Raw genomic sequence first — 20,503 nt, 5'->3', positions numbered from 1 at the left:
CTTTTTTCAGTTCCCGTACTCTTCACCCTCCCATCAGTGCTTTTTATTTCTAAAAACCCTCGGCCATTGCTTTCAGCCCTTCTACCTCCGCATATAAAACAAGCATTGGCATAGCCAATGTCGCCTTTGGGACCTTATAAGCGTTTAGTTATCCAGCACAATGTCCTTGGTGCAACATCAACTGTTGCATGGCTAAACACTTATAAGGTCCAAAAGTTGAGACCTATTGGCTATGCCAGTGCTTGTTTAAGGATTTAACAATCTGAGCGGTACTGGTGCAAGTTATGCTAACCAACACAACCTACATGCAACATGATACGTTCCTGTATAGTAACTTTTTGAGGAGTGGTACCTGTAGGAACTAGGTTCCTTAGGTCCTGATGGAGCCAACAGGGGCAAGACTCTAAACATGTTGACCAGATAAGCAAGGAATAGCTTCATTGATATCCTTTTCCCTTTTCCCCTGATTTTTAATTTTACCAACTAGAGGCGGGAATAAAATGACATACTAGTCGGCTATTTTTAAATTTGTATTGCACCTTCACTCAACTCCCACAACATCTTCATCCTAGACAAAAACCAAAAAATTGCTCCCTCGTGTTTCCTCTTGTTGAAGCACGCCTCGCTCTGCAGCGGATCGGGAAGAACCCCAATGATAAAGCATGCCACCAAGGGGTAACCCTTTTGGGTGAATGGTGTTTAAGAAAGTGTTTTTTCCTCATTGTGGAGGGTATGCTATCCTTTGCGAATTTACTGGGTTATTTGTTTTGCTAAAATTGTATAATTGAGGGTGAACCCAGTTATTCCTGTTCCTCCCGCTCTACTTTTGATAGTACTTGAGAAATAAACTTCAGGTTGTTTGGTGAAACACAGCCATTGAGACACAGATAGCTTTGGTAAAATATATTTTTATTCCACCCAAGACTAACCCCGGTAATCCTTAAGGAAGGTATTTGGTGCTTGTGATACAAGTACTTTAGGTGAATTGAACAAGAATGGATTTTTTTGCTAATATGGGTGAAGTGAAGGTCAAACAGGCCTACTCCAAGTCTTTTCCAGTGCAAACAGAAAGATACTGTTAGTGTCTCCATTCTTAGCCTCTCAGTATTTACTCTGGGATTAAGCGGTGGGTGGTTAACATCACATAACTGCATCAGGCAGCTGTTCCATGTCCTCCCAGTGAGGTTGCAAGGAGAGTAGAGGCGGTAGAAAGGTGGAAACCTGATATGTAAACAATGTACTGAGCTGCAACACAGCACACTGCCAGGAGAATATACTGGAAGTCTACTGTTGGGTCAGAACCAGGCCAAGTAGCTGTGTTAACATACATCTTAAATATGGACAACCTTAACTCAACTGCAGTTTGTGGCATTTCTTTTGCTGCTGAACCATATTGCAGTACTTTGTTCTAGTACCATCGGCAGTGAAGGGGGAGCGCTCGGTCTTCCCTATATTCTCTCTCCAGCTTTAGATGGTAGCTGTGGAGGGAAGAGAACAAGAACTGGGTGCAGTGGAACGTAATATGAGGAAGGTACTGATTGTGACTGCACTGGTCAACCTCCTCCACTGTGTCCCTGGATTGAGTTTGCGAAGAGTGGGCAAACCACAATGAGGAATTCTGAAACTCCCACAAAGCACGGAGGTGCAAGAGCCCACAATAAGGTGACCTTTGGTCAACTGTTGGGTCAGAACCAGGCCCTGTAGCTCTAGTTGTGAATTTTAAATTGTCTAAACGCAGTTGTTTAGGTAAAGCCCAACTGTGAAAAGTGGTACTAACCTACCATGTAGCCCTGTTCTAGTTCCTCAGATAGCATAGCGCAACCCTCGCCATCTTAATTATGGCACTTAAGGTGGTCTAGAGTGCAGACATTTCAATAAGTCAACTCACTCAAGATATTTTCTTGAATGACTCATTGCTGCTTTTCCGGATCACGCACTCTGCCTGACCTTAAGTTTTCTTGTAATTTAGCATCTCAAAATAGTCTTGCTTCTACCTTTTTCATGACCATGAATTAGTTTAGGTGTCAGATCTATTGAGTTGGTAAGTAGGTAATTGTCTTAAAGCATTGTTGGCGATTACAATGGATTTTTCCTGTGTCCTGTGCCCTTCCAGCCTCATTTCTCCTGACAGGGTAGTTGAATGAACAGGTGTAACCATAGGCGCCCTGCTGTTTATTTATTTCTGAATATTTGCTTTCATGGAAGGGGAGGAGGGTGCCCTGTTACCATTAAATTGCAAAAGGAGTGAGTTGTTTTAGGAGTAAACCAGGTTGTTTGCACAGTGAAAAGCGTGAAGAGTATTTAAGGCGTTAGTGGTGTTATAGAATTAGTTTACGCTATTAAAATTCAAACTCGATACCATATGAAGGAGTGGCCGTTTTAGTCTCTTCCTTGGGTACTCCGTATTTTATGTATTATCCTTAATATGCACTTTGTATGTCAAAAACGTTCGAATGGCCTGAACGAATTGTAAACACCTGCGCGTTTTGAAGTCACTGAAATCCCGCAGTTGGTCAGTGTTTGCGGAATACTCTCGTTTCTCAGTTTGACACGATAGACTAGTTTTGATAAAATGTTAACTTATTTAATTGTTCATTTTGCTTTGCAGATACCTGGCAAAGTAGAGCACCAAGCTACAATCCTCCACCCCAGCAAAGGTATGCAAGTGCATGTTCCATTCACTGTAAATTGATATTGCCCAGTTAAGTTTCCTGTTTAAAGTTGCCTATTTCCATGCGGATTTCCATTCCATTTCCTTCCGCTGAAGTTATTTCAGATGCTTGAATCCTCTGCTGTAAATTACTTTCCAATGAAACCTAGAAATAACCACCTCTATAGATGTTTCCATAGCTGCTTCTCTAGTCTTCGAGCATTTTTAATAAAGCCTTTGCATTGCTACGAAATTCGACAGATCTATTTGCCATTAGATTTTGCACAGACTAAACACATTTTTGAGCGAGGTTTTGGAGCTTAATTGAGCATAACTAATAGAGTTCTGCTTTTATCACTTCTGTGCGGGACCTACGGCATTAGTACAGAGGAGCCATTGATTCTTTCTACAAACCTCTTGAAGTCTTAATCAGCTTCTTTGGGAAAACTTTTTTAGTCCTGACAAGCCTATTGTAGGACTGTCACTATAGGTCAGTAGTTATTAGTTGCCACTGAACACAGTTTCTTTAACTACTTAAGACTGAACTGAATTAAATGCAGACAGGACTCGTGAGGATTATTCAATCTGCAGTCCAGTAAGTACCAAGGAAAAGAGAGAATGTGACTTGGTTTGATAATGAGGGATGTTTTAAATGTGTTGCTTCGCTGATAAAATCCAACTCTTTAAATGAGGTGGTCTTACGGAAGTAGTGCAATGTGATTGGAGGTCGATGCAAGATATATTAATGTTTTTGTCTTGGATGTTTCGCTATTTAATGAACTGATTTAAGCCCGGTAGTATCATGGCCTTATATAATCGACTAGGTATCAATTGGTGTTTGTTGAACTTGGTAGGCCCGCATTAACATTATGCTTCTGTTTGGGCAGCAATTGGTTTGTGCTAAACATATGTCCTCAAATAGTTATTTGTGAACAATCTCAACTTAAACTATGGGTGTAATAAAATTATATATAATATATTAGACTAAACAAATAAAAAATAAAAAATCTTGAATCATTTTAATATGTATATACATCACTCTTATCTGAGCAAACGCATCAAATGTTGGTGCAAGTATAAAAGCAGTTTCAATATATGGTTATTAGCGTGGCATTTCAATGCAGCAAAGTTAGCCCACGTTTGTTTTGCACCCCATAATTTTTTTTTTCATCCACAAGTCTGAGAAATCCGCTATTTCCTTTCCTGCTATCATCCTTGTTTGCAGTGATGCCTCCTATGATACAACTACCTCCACGAACTCCCCCTCCTGCACATTTTTTTGTTCTTGGTGCATAAAACAGCTCTCCTGTTGCGACTTTTCAGTCATCCTGCTTGCCACCATGTGAATCCTCACTCCAGCTTTTGAATATAGTGCCTATTATGCTTTGATTTCCCCCAATGGCTTTCCTTTTTCCTGTCCGTTAACTCTTATGCCTTTTTGCAGTCCAGTTCTTTAATCATAATGTACATATAAAACGTTATGAATATGTATTCCACTGAAGGCCTCACCAGATTACAGTAGATCTGGATGTAGGACTAAAAACCTGGACCAGCATGTTAAGAGGGAACTGTCTTTTTATATACCGAGGTGGTTCTTGCTCTCATGAATATATGTACCCTTAAAAAAACACTGGTATAGTGAAGTTATGCTTACGAAATTAAAACACTTAAACCAAACCCTGTAATTGACCAGTTACTGTTCCCTACGGAAACCATAACTGAGGCCTCAACACTGAAAACCATTATTTGGTCTGCATATAGACTTCTCTAAACTCAAAATATTTTTGCAGGTAAATGATAGACCTTAATACAACATTTATACTATATCCAGGAAAGAAAATCTTTTCTGTCCGTAATGTCATCGTAAGGTCAGTGGTACGGTGCTATTTTGTCGTCGCGGTTATTTGTGATGGTCTGGTCTTGACCAGTTCGTTTCAGGGAAGGGTGAGTTATGTTTTTTATGGTAGGCATGTGAGGTTTGTGCACTTTACAATTACAGGCCATTTTCAGTGGCTTGTCAGTTTTTAGAACCATAACTTTTTTTGATTTATAAGAGAATTAGTTTTTTTTTATTGAAACCTTCCATAATATGTTGTGAGCAGAAGAAACTGCAATTACCCTTCATTTTTTTGATGCGCTACATCCATCAAAAACCATGGATAAGGAAGAAACAATCCTAGAGAAGACGCTAAACAAACACAAAAGGCACTTGAAGGAAAGGTAAAGAGGGAGTTATTTAGTGTACAGAATGCTGCCTTTTGGGGATATATTACTGTTTTTCCCTAATAAATTAAAAAGACTGTCATTCCTTTACTTAAAGGGCACTGATTCCTAAACCACTCAAGGGTGGTGTGCTTCTTAGTAGCACCTGCTCCACACTTTCACCAGTTTGTAAAGTAGATGGCTTAAACACTCCTTGAACAAGGGAGCTCTTCTGTCTGTAGTAGCTTTTCTCTTGTAAACCAAAACACTACCGCCAAACGCCCCTGATTGAGAAGGCATGAGTGACTTAGAGAAATTAAATAAAATTACCTCATGGCTGCCCTATAACAACTTTATGGTTTCCTATTGGTAAAGTTACAACTAAGGGAATAAGTCGACCATGATCTTCAGGCAACATAAATCTGCTCAATATGGTGAGTCTCCTAAAGGCTTGGGTATTTCATCAGCCCCATGGTTTCCAGAAAACCTTTCCTAACGCGCCCAAAGAGTCCTTTCAGTCACTGATCTCCTTATGTGAAAACTATATCAAAGCGAAATTGATAGCCATGGTTTTCCATTGTTTATTTGTGAATTGTAGCAGGTAATTTCCTATGATTTCACAAATTCCGAACGCCAGTAGTTATTGGTGTTTAGACATTTTTGCACAGCAAACATTTTTCAGAGACCATGTTCTTTTCAGACTTTATAAAATACCTCTACAAACAAAATGTAGTATCCGGAGCATCTCAAACATGAGGAGAGCACAGGAATATTCACTTGACTTTCTCAAACTTCTTGGAAAATTAGAGTTATTTCATATTTTGCTTGATGGTAATCAGCGTCCAGATTAAATAGATAGCCAGACTCTAGTTCTGATGTGTCATAGTGGCTCGAGGGGAACATTTTTTCTCAACATCATTGTGCTATAGGAATTCAACTTATGCATTTGTCTTATCCTGATTCACACTTGTCCATGTAGCAGTGGAGATACTTTTTGTGAGAAAGTGGATTATTAGTTGGAGTGGTTATGAGACCTCACCAAGAAATGTCACTATTTCATGTCGGGGTTCTTTAAATAAACCTGTAGCTCAGTCCTGGGTAGCTGTAGCACTGAGCAAAGGGCTTAACCCAAAGAGAAGCAAGCATAAAACCTTTATCGGTACCAAAACAGTAACTCAACACAAGACAATAAAACCCACTCTAATTTATACACCGATTATATTTGTATATTCAAATAGACACTAAGGAAATACCCCTTTTTGTATGGCCACCCCTAAGTTTTTGAACTGATGCTGCTGGTTTCTCGACTCGATGTACTGAGGCCTGGTAACCAGACCTCCATGCCTGTGCCCTTACCCTTAAACTGATGTTGAATTGGCCTTTGCTCAATTGGCTGAGCTAGCTTACCTGCAAGTCCCTAGTAAATGGTATCCAGTGCTTGTGAGTTAGAGGGTCCCCCAGAGACTGAGCACTGGTTGTGTGATCCTGGGTGGGACACAATTAAAACGATTCTCCCATTTGCAGAATGGAAGAGCGGTTTAAACAGCTGGCCCAGCTTTACCATTTAAAGCAATGGCACAGCCATACTTCCCCAGGGTATGTATAAGTCACCTCTATGGCAGGACTATAGAGTCCTAAGGCAGGGTGCAACATATTCTGTAGACATAACTTGTAACTTAACATGATTTGACAGTCAAAGCGCAGAACGGTCATTTTTACTGTGGAGGCTTGGTCGCCCAATTGACGAGTGCAGAGTTAAACACACTGAGTTCGCTGAGCCTGGGAGTGTCATTGAGGTGCAGCTGGAACCCCCAGAGGATCAGTTATCAACCCAGAAAGGATTAGTCTGGGACCACAATACTGGGTGACCAGTAGCGATTGGTCATCTGCCAACACAGAGGACTTTAAGGGACGTCGGCCCTGTGACCAGGAATGTCTCACCCCCTTCGTTGACGGAGGACTAGCATCCAAATCATCCTTTAAGCATCTTCAGTATCATTCATCCCTTGCATCTGAACCACTTCCATAGGAAAGCCCTGCAACGGATAAAACTCCCTGGAACTGACTGCTTCACCTACTAAGGTAACTGTTTCTGAGGATCTTGCTGGCCCACCTGACTGGCTCCCTTCTGGAGTTGGTAGCCTAAGGTCATACTTAGTGACTGCGTTCCAACTAACCAAACTTTTTGATGAAAAAGTTTCTAAGTGTCAACATTGTTGAATTTTACGGTGCTTGTCCACGGTTAAGTGCAATAATCAGTTTTACTATACCATATTGTGAGAAAGTGCCATCTTTCTTGCATGGTATGCCCCACTTTTTGCTAAATTGCTGAATGTACTTCGATTGAGTGTACCCTGGGTTCCTGCCAATCAGGTGCCCAGGGCCCATGTTCCTTCCTTAAACCACACAAACCCCAAATTGGCAAACCCTAGCCACATGTCAGCCCCTAGTAAATGGTACCCTAGGTACCCAGGGCCTTGTGACCAGGGAAGGCCCCTAAGGGCTGCAGCACTCATTGTGCCACCCTCAGAGGCCCTGTACCCTTACACACACACACTGCCCTTGCAGGCTGAGTGTCTGGGTGCAGGACAAAACAGAGAGTCGACATGGCACACATCACTGTGTACCATGCCCATCACCTACACTGCCAAGGCATATGTCAGCCACCCCTCTAGCTGGGTGCATCACGCCTATGGTGTGGGCACAGGAGCAGGAGCCCTGTGCCCCTACAGTACCCAGGTCCATTCCTGGGCACTGTAAGTGCAGTGCTGTCATTTAAGAATACATGGTGCTGAGAGCTTGTCAAACACGAGCTCCACAGCACCATATTGGCAACACTGAAGCCTGGGAAGTTTGGTATCAAACTTCTCAGCACATTGAACCCACACTGATGCCAGTGTAGGATTTAATGTACTAAGCACCCCAGAGGGCATCTTAGAAGATGCCCCCTTACAGCTAACTTGCAATCCACGTCTGCTCTGAGGCTGCCCAGGCTGCCACACAGCAGACACGTTGCTGGACCCCTGGGTGGGAGAGCCCCTGCTCTCCCGGGCCTGCAACAATGCACATCCTGGGTGAGGTGAGAAATCTCCTCCCCCAGGATGAGCAAAGGGAAGCTTCAAAGGCATGCCGCCAGTTGGAGTTTCCCCAGGCCACTGCAACCCCCCACTCTGGCGGGAAGCTTGGCCGGAAACCCCATACAAGGACAGGGGATGTGCCAGCCTGCCCACCCCACCCCTCAGGTGGGGGAGGCGAGGTGAAGCACATCTCCGGGCTCTCGCCATCTTGAAGATGGGAGGCCCTACCCTATCAGGATTAGGCTACTGCCCCCCTCCCACAGGAGAGAGGCAGGATAGGGGGTGTACCCACCCCAGGACAAGGACCCATTGGTCCCTGGCCTTCACCTACCTGTAACGCCCCTAAATCTAGTATTTAGGGGCCCCCTGAACCTTCCTTCCTCAGATTCCAGATAGAAAAACGACAAGAAGAGCAAGAAGAACAAAGACCTGCCCTGCAGCTGCTAAAAAGAGAAGAAGACACCAACTGCTTTGGTCCCAGCCCTACCGGCCTGTCGACTCTCGAACCTGCACCAGCGCGGCATCCCACGTGGCCAGCAACCTCACCAACCCCGGAGGACCTGGCTACCTTTTAGCTCTAAACCCCTGGGACTCCCACGAGTAGAGGCTCTACTCAAGAAACCTACTTGCTATCCCTGGCACCAGCCCGGGACCGCGGACCCAACACACTCTGCACCAGCCAAGCCTGGCCAGTGCCGGAGTGGACAAAGACCCAGAGGACGACCCCACGGCGACTGTGACCCAGAGTCCGGCACCCAAGGACCCCCCTCGACATCCCGGAAGAAGCCTGCAGCCTCAGAACCAAGTGCCACCCCAGCCGCGATCAACCAGAGGGTAAGATTCCCGACGTCAAAAGGCACCCCTGCACCCGGCGCCCTGCGACCCCCTGTGCCCCCCTGTGCCCAATCCCGGGGTACCCACCTAACCTACAACTACCCAACTTACCTCTCGAAGTGGTGGTGGCACCTGAAACATCCTCGTCCCCGAGCCTGCAGCCTCTTTCCAAACCGGAACATTCCCATTGATTTCCATTGAGCGCCCTAAGGCTCAAAAGCACCCTGCACCCAGCCGCCCGAGTGGCCCTGGCAGTGCCCTCTCTACACTAACCTACTTCCCCACTTGCCCTGAGTAAGTGACCAGGAGCCCAGCTCCCACAGCCGCGTGGCTTGCCAGACAGCAGCCACCAACCAAGGCCCCCCTATCCCTCATGGGATAACATTGGGCCTAACTCACTCTGCACCCGGCCGTCCTGAAACCGCTGAGGGTGAACCAACTGTACCTACCTGACACTGGGGGACCCCTGAGTCTATGCCCGGAATTTCAACTCTGCCAGTCGAGTACTTACCCTTAAACCGCTAACTTCATTTTCCTCATAGGGTAACATTGACTGGCTTTTTCTTCAAAAATCTTCTAAGTGTGAACTTTTCAAAACTGCAAAAATTCACCAAAAATCAGCCAAGTGACAAAAACGAATTTACTCACCTGCTCCTAGGTGAGCTCCCAGTGCTGGATCTTGGTGCCCAGCCCTGACTCTGAAAAGTGTTCACAACTATACTTACTTCTAACTCATTTTTCTCCCATAGGAAACCATTGTCTGCTTTTCTGTGAAATTTCTTCTAAGTGTCTACTTTTGCAAATTTGAAATATTCTTTTAAAATCGTACCATTTCTGCAAACGAAATTACTTACCTGCTTTTGATAAGGACCCCAGTCCTGGGTCTAGGCACCCAGTCCTGGATTACTAAAGTAACGATAAAGTACTCTACCTGCAATTTGAATTTCTTGCCATAGAGATCCATTGAATGTTTTCTGTGAAATATTTTCTAAGTGCTAACTTTTGAAATAGCTAAATATTATTTAAAAATCATTACAGTTATTAAGTCGACTTTCATCACTTGATTCTGAATACTGACCCCAGGCTGGTTCTAGGATCCAGACCTGGAATTCCAAAAGTAATCTGAAAAGTAATTTATTACAAATAACCTGAATTTACCATTGAGCTCAATGCATTGTTATGTTTAGGAAATAGGATTGTTTATTGCAACCAACTGTGACTGTTTACACAAATTTATTGCTTGAAACAAAAGTATTTATATTCAACCTCTCATTCTGAGAAAGTATATTTTTACCCCCTTGTGGTTCTAAAAATAAAACAAGCATATATTTTATATATACATATCATTGGCCTAGAGTTCAGTTATTGAGTGTGTGAAACCATTTGCTGACTGAGTGTGTACAATAAATGCTTTACACTGTCCTCTGGTACTGCCTTACTGCTCGACCAAGCTACCACTTTTGAGAGTAAGGTCATACCTAACTTTGACCTCTATCAGCCTCTGGGGGACTGTGGACTCTGTACACCCTGTACCTATTAGGGAACAGTATATACAGAGCCACTTTCTCACACATATAAATTCTGTATTACCAGAGCCCTTCAGTAGATCTTTTTAGTTGTCTAAAAATGCAATCTAGTTTTACAAATTGGGTGTCCGATTTCTTTGTCTTCTTGGTTTCTTCTACAATTTTTGTTGGTGCTATTTAAGTGCTTTACACTTGTTCTTTTACATAAGCCTTGCTGCTCAGAGCTGCAGCTACCCAAAGTTGAGCTGAAGGATTGACAGATAAAACCTATGGGTCAGAAAGGGGGTTGGTAAGTCTATTACACGGTGAGATTGCACAACTACACTGTATAATACACCCCATTTCCACACACCAAAATGACAAATTAGATTAAGGGAACCAAAGTTATGATTTTTGGAAGATTTTCATAAATTGCAGCTTTTCACTCAATATCTTTACATTTTTTCAAATCACTGTTTATCCCTCTTGGTGGTAGTTGGTGAGCCTCCACCACAAGGGACCAGTTCTATGTCAAAGTTCCAGGCCAACCTCAATGGAAGTCTTGGATAGATGCGCGCTCTGGGTTGGTCCCAGTCAAAATTTTATCTTCGTACTTTGAAACTTTTCTGGTTCTTTTTCTCATTGATGGTGAGATTGGCTGGGGTCTTCTGCAGGTTGAGACCAATGTTGGGCTTGGTGCCAATGGACAGGCTAAGCCCAGAGGCCTGTTGAAGTCTTGGTTTTCTACAGCATTTGAGGCTACCCACGAACCGGCAAATAGAGATGGTCTATGAGCCTCGGACTACGTGTCTTAAAAATATTAACTTTTGCCTTTGGCTTTCAAGTTGCAGTTCTGTATGGAGAAACAGATTAGTCTAGAACCAACCATGGGTGCAGGACCTGGGAGGCACCTATTTGGGGGACTAGGGCTCGATCCTGCTGGCTGCACCAGCAGTGCGCAGGAAGAATCCAGTGCCTACTGGTCAGCTGTGCACTTTGCAGGTGCAAGCTTCAGCTTTTGTCCCTGAAGTTTAACATGAGGCTAGCACACTAGCATTTAGAGACCACCCACTGGTCCTTGGCATGATTGGGAGCAGGCCTAGCTAGCCCTTGGAGTCTTGCCACGAAGTAGACAGTAGAAGCAGCCCTTCTGTTTCTGAACTCTCAGCTTTGTTCAGCAGGTGCAGACATCCTTGGGTCAGCATTTCTGAGATTCAGCAGGTGCTGTCCTTCTGTCCTTGCAGAGTCTTTCAGGGGTCTAAGGCTGCATGCCAGGGGTGGCACTTACAAGCAATTTGTAAGTTGTGGGTTTGGAGGACTCACTAGTCAATGGGGCTACAATTTCCACAGGATAACCCTTTCAATTTCCTGAGAGGTTGGCTTTAAACAATCTCGTAGCGCATCTCTTCTCAAATTTAAGATTCTAGAACCCTACTTGCCTGGGACAGAGCCAGGGGCACAGTCCAGAGGTATGTCCAGTGTTATTTGCCACCCCTCCTGTAAAACCAAAGGAATGCTAGCCTGTCGCTGCAGAAAGGTGTGGGCAAGCTAAGGTGGTGACTCACATTTGCCTCTGAGGTGGTAGCCCCTGTGGAGCAGGCCCTTTTGTGGACATTGTTCTAAGGCTGTCCTAGCAGGAGGTGATCACACCTCCCTCCAGCAGACCTTTTTTTCCCCTTCCTCTGAGCGCTTCACACCTCTTAGCGGGAGGGACAGTAGACTATTTTGGGTAACAACCTCTGTAGTTAACCAGAAATGGCTACTAGAATTTTGGAGCAAGGAATTTGACTTTCTAAAGACATGTATCTGATGTAGACTGCTAGCTGCTGATTCCTTACCTTTGAATTCTCCAGGCTCGATCCGGAAACTCTTAAGCGAGCAGTCGCCCCCCCCCCCTCCCCCTCCTCCCCTGCTTGCCATCGGGTGGCTCCATTCGGCCTTGTGACATGTGTCGGTTATGACGTTGCGATCACCTATATAGACCCCAACCAGGTGCGCGGACGTTGGTCTTGCAGCGTGAATCTTTCTGGATTCACTATGCTATGCATTATTCCGCCATCTAGTGGTTGGGTCCGGAATTGTAGTATTTCTTCATTTTTTTTTTTTTTGTTTTGTTGTTGTGGCCCAGGTGGTTGTCGACATACCACCATTTGGTGTCCTTCAGCACGTCGATGCGCTTCCTCCAGAAGCTCCCACCTTTGGTCGCCATCTTCAGATTATTTTTTCCGCCATTGGGGTCTGGATCAACAGGAAGGTGCTCCAACAACTTTAGAGAAGAATCGACGAAAGATTGGAATATATCACCGGGGAAGACACCGGAGACCAAGAAAGAAGAAACTCGACTACAGTTCAGAGAACTTCGAAGAATTCGACGTTTTTCAAAGGAGAATGCGCATACAGGGGGCTCCCTGGGCGCGGTGATGGACAAGACTCCGTTCAAATTCTGTGCAAACTGCCACCACAAGTGCATGCAAAAGGGCCAACACCCAGTTTGCAATCTCTGCTTGCCGCTCGAACATCGAAGTGAGGACTGAAACACCTGTGCAGTGTTCACCCCGAAGACTTTCAGAGTAAGGGAGAGACAGAGGAGCAAACTATAACATGCAGGGGACGCCCCCGTCGCTACGAGATTTGGGATTCTGCAGTGGAGAGGAAGACAACGTAGCAGGACAAGAAGACGTCGTGGTCGTCTAGGTCGAAAAGAAAACATCGAAGGAGGTAAGTCGTCGAACCCTAAACCCTCCACTGATACTCGCAAAGGCAAGCCAAAGTCCTCGAAAGGAGCAGGGCCGTCGAAGCACTCTACATCGACCACTGCATCCAGAGACAGACCGTCGGATCCTCTGAGAAGGACCCCAAGACGGCGAAATCCCAAGACAAGGGAAAGGCGCCGAAGAGCAGTCTCGAAAGAGGCTTCGACGTCGAAAGGCGTAGGCCCGAGAGGTTTCGACGTCGACAACCGCGAAGAGGAAGGTCGAGGCCATCGAAGCTGATCATGCGGCAGAGATGGAGAAGAAAATAAAGAGGCTCGAGGCTGAAATGGCTAACATCTTGCAATGCAGGAAAGACTTCGATGAAAAGCTAAAATTCTACAGCATACCATCGAAGGCTACACCCGAAACAGAAAGGCGTCGAGGAATTCGTAGCGCCGAACACACCTGAACCTGGAGAGGAACAGGAAGAGGACCTGTACAACGGGACAGGCGAAGGGGAAGAAGATGAGACTTGCCAAGAGTCAACTTCTTCGGAGGCTCATGACTTGCCGTGGGAAGATCTCTACGCCGAATCACCAGAAGAGGGCGTAGATTCATATCCATCGAGGCCTTCGCCGCCGGACTACATAGGGATCTACAATCAAGTCATCAAAAGGGCGGCTGAGACGTATGGAGTGCAGTTGGAGGAAGAGAAACCCCAGTCTTGCTTCCTCTTAGAGTCCTTGCTGCCTTCAGACTAAAAGCCAGTTCCTGCCCATGCTCAAAGTGTGCTGGACCAGGGGAAGGAGGCATTCAAAGAGCCTGCCATGTGTAGAGCTGTGACTCCACGCGCAGAGAAATATAAACATTCTTCGAAGGACCCCATATACATCAGAGGGTCAGTACCAGCCGACTCAATTACATCCACAGCTCGGTAAAGAGCAAATATACCCACAAACTCTGGCCTTCCACCAGACAAAGAAAGAGGATGGACATGATAGGTAGGAAGATAGAAAGGAGTGCAGCCATACAATGGCGCATCGCCAACTCCAATGCGCTCATCAACACACACACATACCAGCACTGGGAAGAAGTGGGAACTCCTCAAGCACGTACCAGAATACCAGAGAAGAGCAAGCCATCTGGTAGAAGAAGGGAAGAACATGGCTAATACATGTTTAAAGTCAGCCCTGGACGCAGCAGAGACATCGAGCAGGCAATTGATGCTGGGGATCACAGAAAGGAGACCTGCCTGGTTAAGAATTTCAGGGTTCAAGAATGAGGTCCAAAACAACATCCTCAACACCCTTCAACGGGGGAACAGCTGTTTGGAGCACCAGTTGATGAAAAGCTGAATCAGCTGAAGAAAGATAACGAAACAGCTAGATCTATGGGGACGCTGCAATTCCGAGGTATGAGAAGAGGAACACCTTCCAGGAGACCAACAGGCAGAGGAAATCATCAGCCTGGGGCAACACACCAAACCACCCAGCAAAGTTATCAAGGGGGTAACCAGGGACAGCAGCAGCAAAACTGGCAGTACCAGCCCCAAGGACAATCCTTTCGATAGCGCGGCCGAGGACGGGGTAACGGCCAGAGGGAAAGTCAGCCTCCCACAGGAAAGTGACTCACCAGCAGAAACACACTCCTGGATAAGACCTCAGGAAGTTCAGAAAAAGACAGACAAGACAAAAACCAGCAAAAAACTTCAACAGCTCCTCCAACACACTTCACTGGTAGGAGGCAGATTAAGACACTTCCTCCAGGAGTGGAGGAAAATAACATCAGACAAATGGATATTAAACCTCATACAATATGGGTACTGTATAGACCTGGAAAGGCCACCGCAAAACAGAAGGCCAAAGGTCAGAGCGCACCACAAAATAGCAGACACTTGAGGGAGGAAGCAAGAGAACTGCTAAAGAAAAGAGCCATAGAAATGGTGCCACAAAAACTAAGGAACATACTCAACCTACTTCCTCATACCAAAGGTAGACGGAACATTACGTCCAATTCTAGACCTCCGATTCCTAAACAGGTTCATAAAGACTCAAAAGTTCAAGATGACCTCCCTCCAAGAGGTCATATCTCAACTACAAAGAGGAGACTACATGGCAACTATAGACTTAAAGGACGCCTACTTGCACATACCCATCAACAGCAAACACAAACACCTCCTCAGGTTTACAATCGGCACAAATCACTACTAGTTCACAGTGCTAGCTTTCGGACTAAAATCCGCACCGAGAGTCTTCACAAAATGTCTGGCGGCAGTAGCAGTACACTTAAGGAGGAAGGGGATACATGTATACCCATACCTCGACAACTGTCTGGTAAAAGCAAGCTCATACTACAGGTGCAGGAAGCACATAGAGATAGTGATACAGACGCTGGCCCAACTGGGGTTTTCGATCCATTGGGAGAAGACGTCAATAGAACCAGAACTAAAGAGGTTCTTGGGAGCAGAAATCAACACCATACAATGCACGGTGATTCCATGTGCAAAGAGGACTCTCTTTACCGCAAGGGGCAAGCTCTGACAGTGAGGATTGTGAGCAAACTGATGGGGATGATATCATGCATACATTTGTTACCAAATATTCGCCTACACATGAGGCCATTCCAAGAATGGATCCAGCAGCAATGGTCACAAGCGACGGAGTTGGGAGGATCTAGTGGTTGTCACACAAACAGTACAGCAAGAAATAGCGTGGTGGAAACAAAAGAACTTAGCACAGGGGAGATCATTCACACAACCAACTTTAACTGTAACCATTACAACAGACTCCTCCCAGAAGGGGTGGGGAGCGCACACAAACAACCTCAAAGTAAGGGCCTTGTGGGGACATCAGGATGCAATAAAGCACATCAACTACCTAGAACTCAAGACTGTGTTCCTAGCCTTAAAGGTCTTTCAGAAACTGCTGTACGGGAACAGAGTACTGATACAGACACAACTACCATGTTCTACATCAACAAGCAAGCAGGGACACATTCAGTGACACTCTCCCGGCTAGCGCAGGAAATATGGAGATGGGCAATCCCCAGAAAAATACGAGCACAGAAAGCCTTACACACACTGGACGCCAGGAGGGCAGTGATGCACTATATACAATGGACAAAAGAGTGCAGAAAAACAAAGCAATTTTTTGTATCCTTCGCCAGCAGTTTTTTGGGACGACCTGTTACCAAAAATAACATTGCATGATGGATTGCACAAACCATTCTGCTCTGCCACAAACAGGCAGCTCAGCCATTACAAGGAGCAGTTCATGCTCACTCAACAAGGAAGAAAGGAGCAACAATTGCGTTTCTAGCAAACACACCTATCCAAGACATTTGCCAAGCGGCAACATGGTCTTCAGTGCATACGTTCACCAAGCACTACTGTGTGGATATCCAAATGAACAAAGAAGTGCAAGTGGGACAGAAGGTCTTGCAACACATTTTCAGTAACCAATGCTCATCTTCCACCCAACCACCACTATGAGGTGAAACCGCTACAAAATCGATGCACAGCATAGTGAATCCAGAACGATTCACGCTGCAAAACGTATAGTTTCTTACCTGTTGGTGTAGTTTTGCAGCTTGAAGACTTTCTGGATTCACTAGCGAACCCACCCTCCTCCGCCAGAAAGATGACAGGAGGATAAAGGGGGCTCGAAGGTGAAAAGACTTTACAAGGATTAAATAAGAAAACAAAGAAAAAAGAATCCGAAGATTGCGACCAAAGGTGGGAGCTTCCAGAGGAAGCGCATCGACGTCACAAAGGACACCAAATGGTGGTATGTCGGCGCCCACCTGGGCCACGAAAAAAAGAGAAGAAATACTACAATTCCGGACCAAACCACTAGATGGCGGAATAATGCACAGCATAGTGAATCCAGAAAGTCTTCAAGCTGCAAAACTACACCGACAGGTAAACTATACGTTCTTTTCTTTCTGCGCCAGTATCTCTGATCCAGAGTAGAGCTACCCAGTATCTTTTTTTTTTGACAGGCCTTTTCGACTTTTTGTCGAGTGATTTTTTTTTCTCTTTTTTTTTTCTTCTGTGTTGGTTTAAACCCTGTAGGTCTAGACATAATCGTGTGGCGACTCACTGTGCCATGTCAGTAACCCCAGTGTCAGAGTTTGTGGTGCCTTGAGCGACCACAACAGTCGTGCTCAGACTGTCAGGCCATGGCTCCAAAGGCCTTGAGGGAGTGAGCTATGAATCTCCTTGCAGCCCGGCAGTCGACACCGGCTGGTGAGACTCTCCAGAGATCAAAAATCCTGTTTGAAGAGGTAGTCACAGGATCGCTCCAGGAGCCCCCAGTTCTCTTCCTCACTCGAGGCTCTTGGGACACTGGGAAGAGGCTCAAAAAGGTCCAAGTGGACTTCGTCACCTAGTCTGTCAAAAGAGGTAAGGACCACCGACGCTCTAGGCAGTTTTGATTAGCCAAAGCCAGGTTCCACTTCGCCCCTACCCCTGTTTCCGGGAGCCAGAGCGACCCCCGCTCAAATAAGTTTTAAGAGGCCATGCACCGTGTATTTTGGACCCTGCAGGGTCAGGTGGGGCCCCATCTCGTTCGATGCTGTCTGTTCCGGCCTCTGTGCTGGTGGGGGTCTCATGGAGCCGATCGACGCTGTTCATGCCAACGTTACCTTCCCAGCGTCTGACCCGAAGTCTGTACCTCCAGTGGCGCCAGCTCCATCCTCGCACCCAAGTCAGAACGGCATTGCTCGATGGCGATGGAGCCCTGAGGTACTACGTCGTTACCTGTGCGTTTTGAGGAAGTTTCAGGCGTGTGAGGATTGGGAGGGGTCTATGGACCCTTTAGAACATCAACTAGAGGTTCCTGTGGGACAGCTGCACTTGTAGGATCTTGGAGAAGTCAATGGACTGGACACATTTCCAGATAGTGGCATGCTCTCTGGCGACTGGCTATGGAGGAGGGGGCTTATGCCATGGTGTTCAAGATGGCAGCAGAGGTCCTTGGACGGGAGCTGCCCTCTGTGCTGGTCAGCACTAATCTCTTGGCCGAGGTGCTTCAACCTAGAGCTTCCACCTCGGAACCCCTATTGCCCTTTAATGAAGCATTAACAGATTATGTTCCAGGCACGTGGTTAAAGATTAGCATAGGAGCGCGTGTTAATAGGAAGATTGCATGTGGCCACTGCCGTGTGATACTAGTTTCCTCAGCCAACACTCCTAACCCTAAAAGCTTGGTGGTTCAGGCTACGGCGTCCCATAACTCATTCCCTTCCACTCCTCCTGCTAGGGAATCAGAGGCTGGACACTTGGGAAGGACATTTTTTCTTCTACCAGCCTGGCATTGCGGTTGGTGAATAATGCATGCATTTTGGGCAGTTTCTCCCACACCCTTTGGGAGACTGTTGCACAAGTGCTGCCGCAGGCCCTGGAGGAGGCCTGGGCCGTTCTCTCCCAGGCATTGAAGGATGGGAGAGATACAGCAAAATTCACCGTAAGATGTGGCTCAGACACGCCTGACTTGCTGGGCGGAGTGGTTTCAATGACAATGGCCTTACGGCTCCACGCCTGGTTGAGAACATCTGGCTTCTGAGGTGATGTCCAATCTCATGGACATGCCCTTTGATGGAACTGTTCTTTTTGGAGAGAACTCAGTCTCTGCCTTGGAGTGGTTCAAGGATTCTCATGCCATGACCAGATCTTTGGGCCTCTCAATCTCACCTCAAGGTAAATCTAGCTTTTGCCCCTCTTGTGGCCCTGGAAAGGGATTTCAACCCAGCCACCGTGCAGACTTCCCAAGTTGTACGTGGACACGGTTCATTGTGACCTCCTGAATGGTAGCCAGAAGTAGTCTGCCATCCAGCCCTCGGCAGCTGTAGCCTCCATGCACTCTCAGTTTGTGTGCAAGACCATTTCACTCCAGTCGGAGGGAAAATTCATCTTCTCCTCCGCTGGAGGCCCAAAACATAGGACAGATGGGTCCTGCAGATCATTCAGGAAGACTATTTTCTTTTCCTACTCCTAGCCCGTCAATTCAAGAACGGCTGGCGGAGGATCATCTAGCATTACTCCAAGAGGAAGTTACAGCTCTTCTGGCCACTTTCTAATTCCGAAAAAGAACAAAGGTTTGCGGCTTATTTTGGACCTCTGGATCGTCAGCCTCTTCCTCAAAGGAGAAATTAAAGATGCTCACATTGGCTTAGGTCTTGTCTGCCCTAGACCACAAAGACTGGTTGGTAGCGTTGGACTTGCACAATACATATTTTCACATCTCCATCCTGCCAGGCCACAGACAATACCTGCGTTGCAAGGTATTCCACGATCACCGTGCTACCTTTTGGCCTTACCAGCACCCCTCAGGTGTTCACCAAGGTGATGGTGGTGGGACCAACTCATTCACAGGTTAGGAGTGTCAGTCTTCCCTGACCTTAACGACTGGCTGTTAAAGGGCCCTTTTGCCTCCCACCTTCAGACTACGGCAAACCTCCTGCATTCTGTGGTTCTCGATCAACGTACTGAAGTCACACCTGACGACTCGGAGGCCCTCTTTCATCGGAGCTGTTCTGGACACAGTTTCGGGTTTATCCTTTTGAGCAGTGAGTTTAGGATATTCTGACTGATACCTATGTTTCAGCCTCTTTCCTGGATTCCGGTGAGACTAAGGCTGCTGTGCCTCATGGCTTCCTGCATCCTGTTGGTAAATCACACCAGGTGGCGTATGCGGGCTCTTCAGTGGGCCTAAAGTTTAGTGGGCACAGCATCAGTGGAATCTCTGACATGGTTCAGATCTCGGAGGGAACTACAAAAGACCTGCAGTGTGGGAGACACCCCTCACAAATCTCACAGTAGTGTGAGGTGCGTCACTCCTGTGATGGGGCAGCCATCTAGGAAATGGGGAGATCAGGGTACACTGTTCTCCGGCAGAGGTGGGGCTCCACATTAACTTGTTGGATCTTCGGGCAAGCCGGGAAGTTGGTGCAGGTGTTCACGGACAACACCACCGCCATGTACTGCATGCAGCAAGCAGGGCTGAGTGGCAATGTGGACCCTTTGTCAAGAGACTCTCTGGATACGGCTGGAACAGGGCATAACCCTGGTGGGTCAACACCTGGCAGGTTCTCTGGACTCAATTGCAGATAAATTCAGCCGTCGATGCCTGGCAGATCAAAAATGGCGGCTTCAGTTGGAGGTGGCACAAGGTCTCTTTCAGTGTTTGGGAGAGCCTTGGTTACATGTTTACCTCCGAAGAGAATGTGCAATGTCAACAGTGTTGCGTACTGGAGTTTCCAAGGCAGCTATCGCTCGGTGGCACTTTTTGTTGTAAGAGGATTTCAGGCCTCCTGTAATTCTTTCCGCCCCTACCACTTCTGCCCAGGGTTCTGAAGATCATCAAGAATGACCGGGTCTAAGTCATTCTTGTGGCTCCGAACTGGTCTCAGAGTTTGGTATCCAGAGCTTCTTCGAATGAGCATCAAGGCTGCCCCTTGAGGAGGATCTTCTGTCACAGCAGCAGCTGAGTCCTCCACCCAAACCTGTCAACTCTGCAGGAGTGCATGGAGATTGAGCGGGGA

At 46.4% G+C, this 20,503-nt stretch overlaps 1 protein-coding gene across 1 annotated transcript in view; it reads left to right on the top strand.

The window, feature by feature from the left end:
- The window catches only part of XRN2 (5'-3' exoribonuclease 2), a 398,081-nt gene that overhangs the window by 362,977 nt on the left and 14,601 nt on the right, over window positions 1–20,503 (top strand). Inside the window, exon 28 of the mRNA XM_085612392.1 lies at window positions 2,609–2,657. Coding sequence (XP_085468518.1) covers window positions 2,609–2,657 — 49 coding nt within the window. The remainder of the gene's footprint in view (window positions 1–2,608; window positions 2,658–20,503) is intronic.

The sequence above is a fragment of the Triturus cristatus genome, chromosome 6 (genome assembly GCF_964204655.1).
Source record: "Triturus cristatus chromosome 6, aTriCri1.1, whole genome shotgun sequence".
Classification (NCBI taxonomy): domain Eukaryota; kingdom Metazoa; phylum Chordata; class Amphibia; order Caudata; family Salamandridae; genus Triturus; species Triturus cristatus.
Note: the sequence above shows the minus strand (reverse complement) of the source record. Positions and strands in the feature narration are given on the sequence as shown.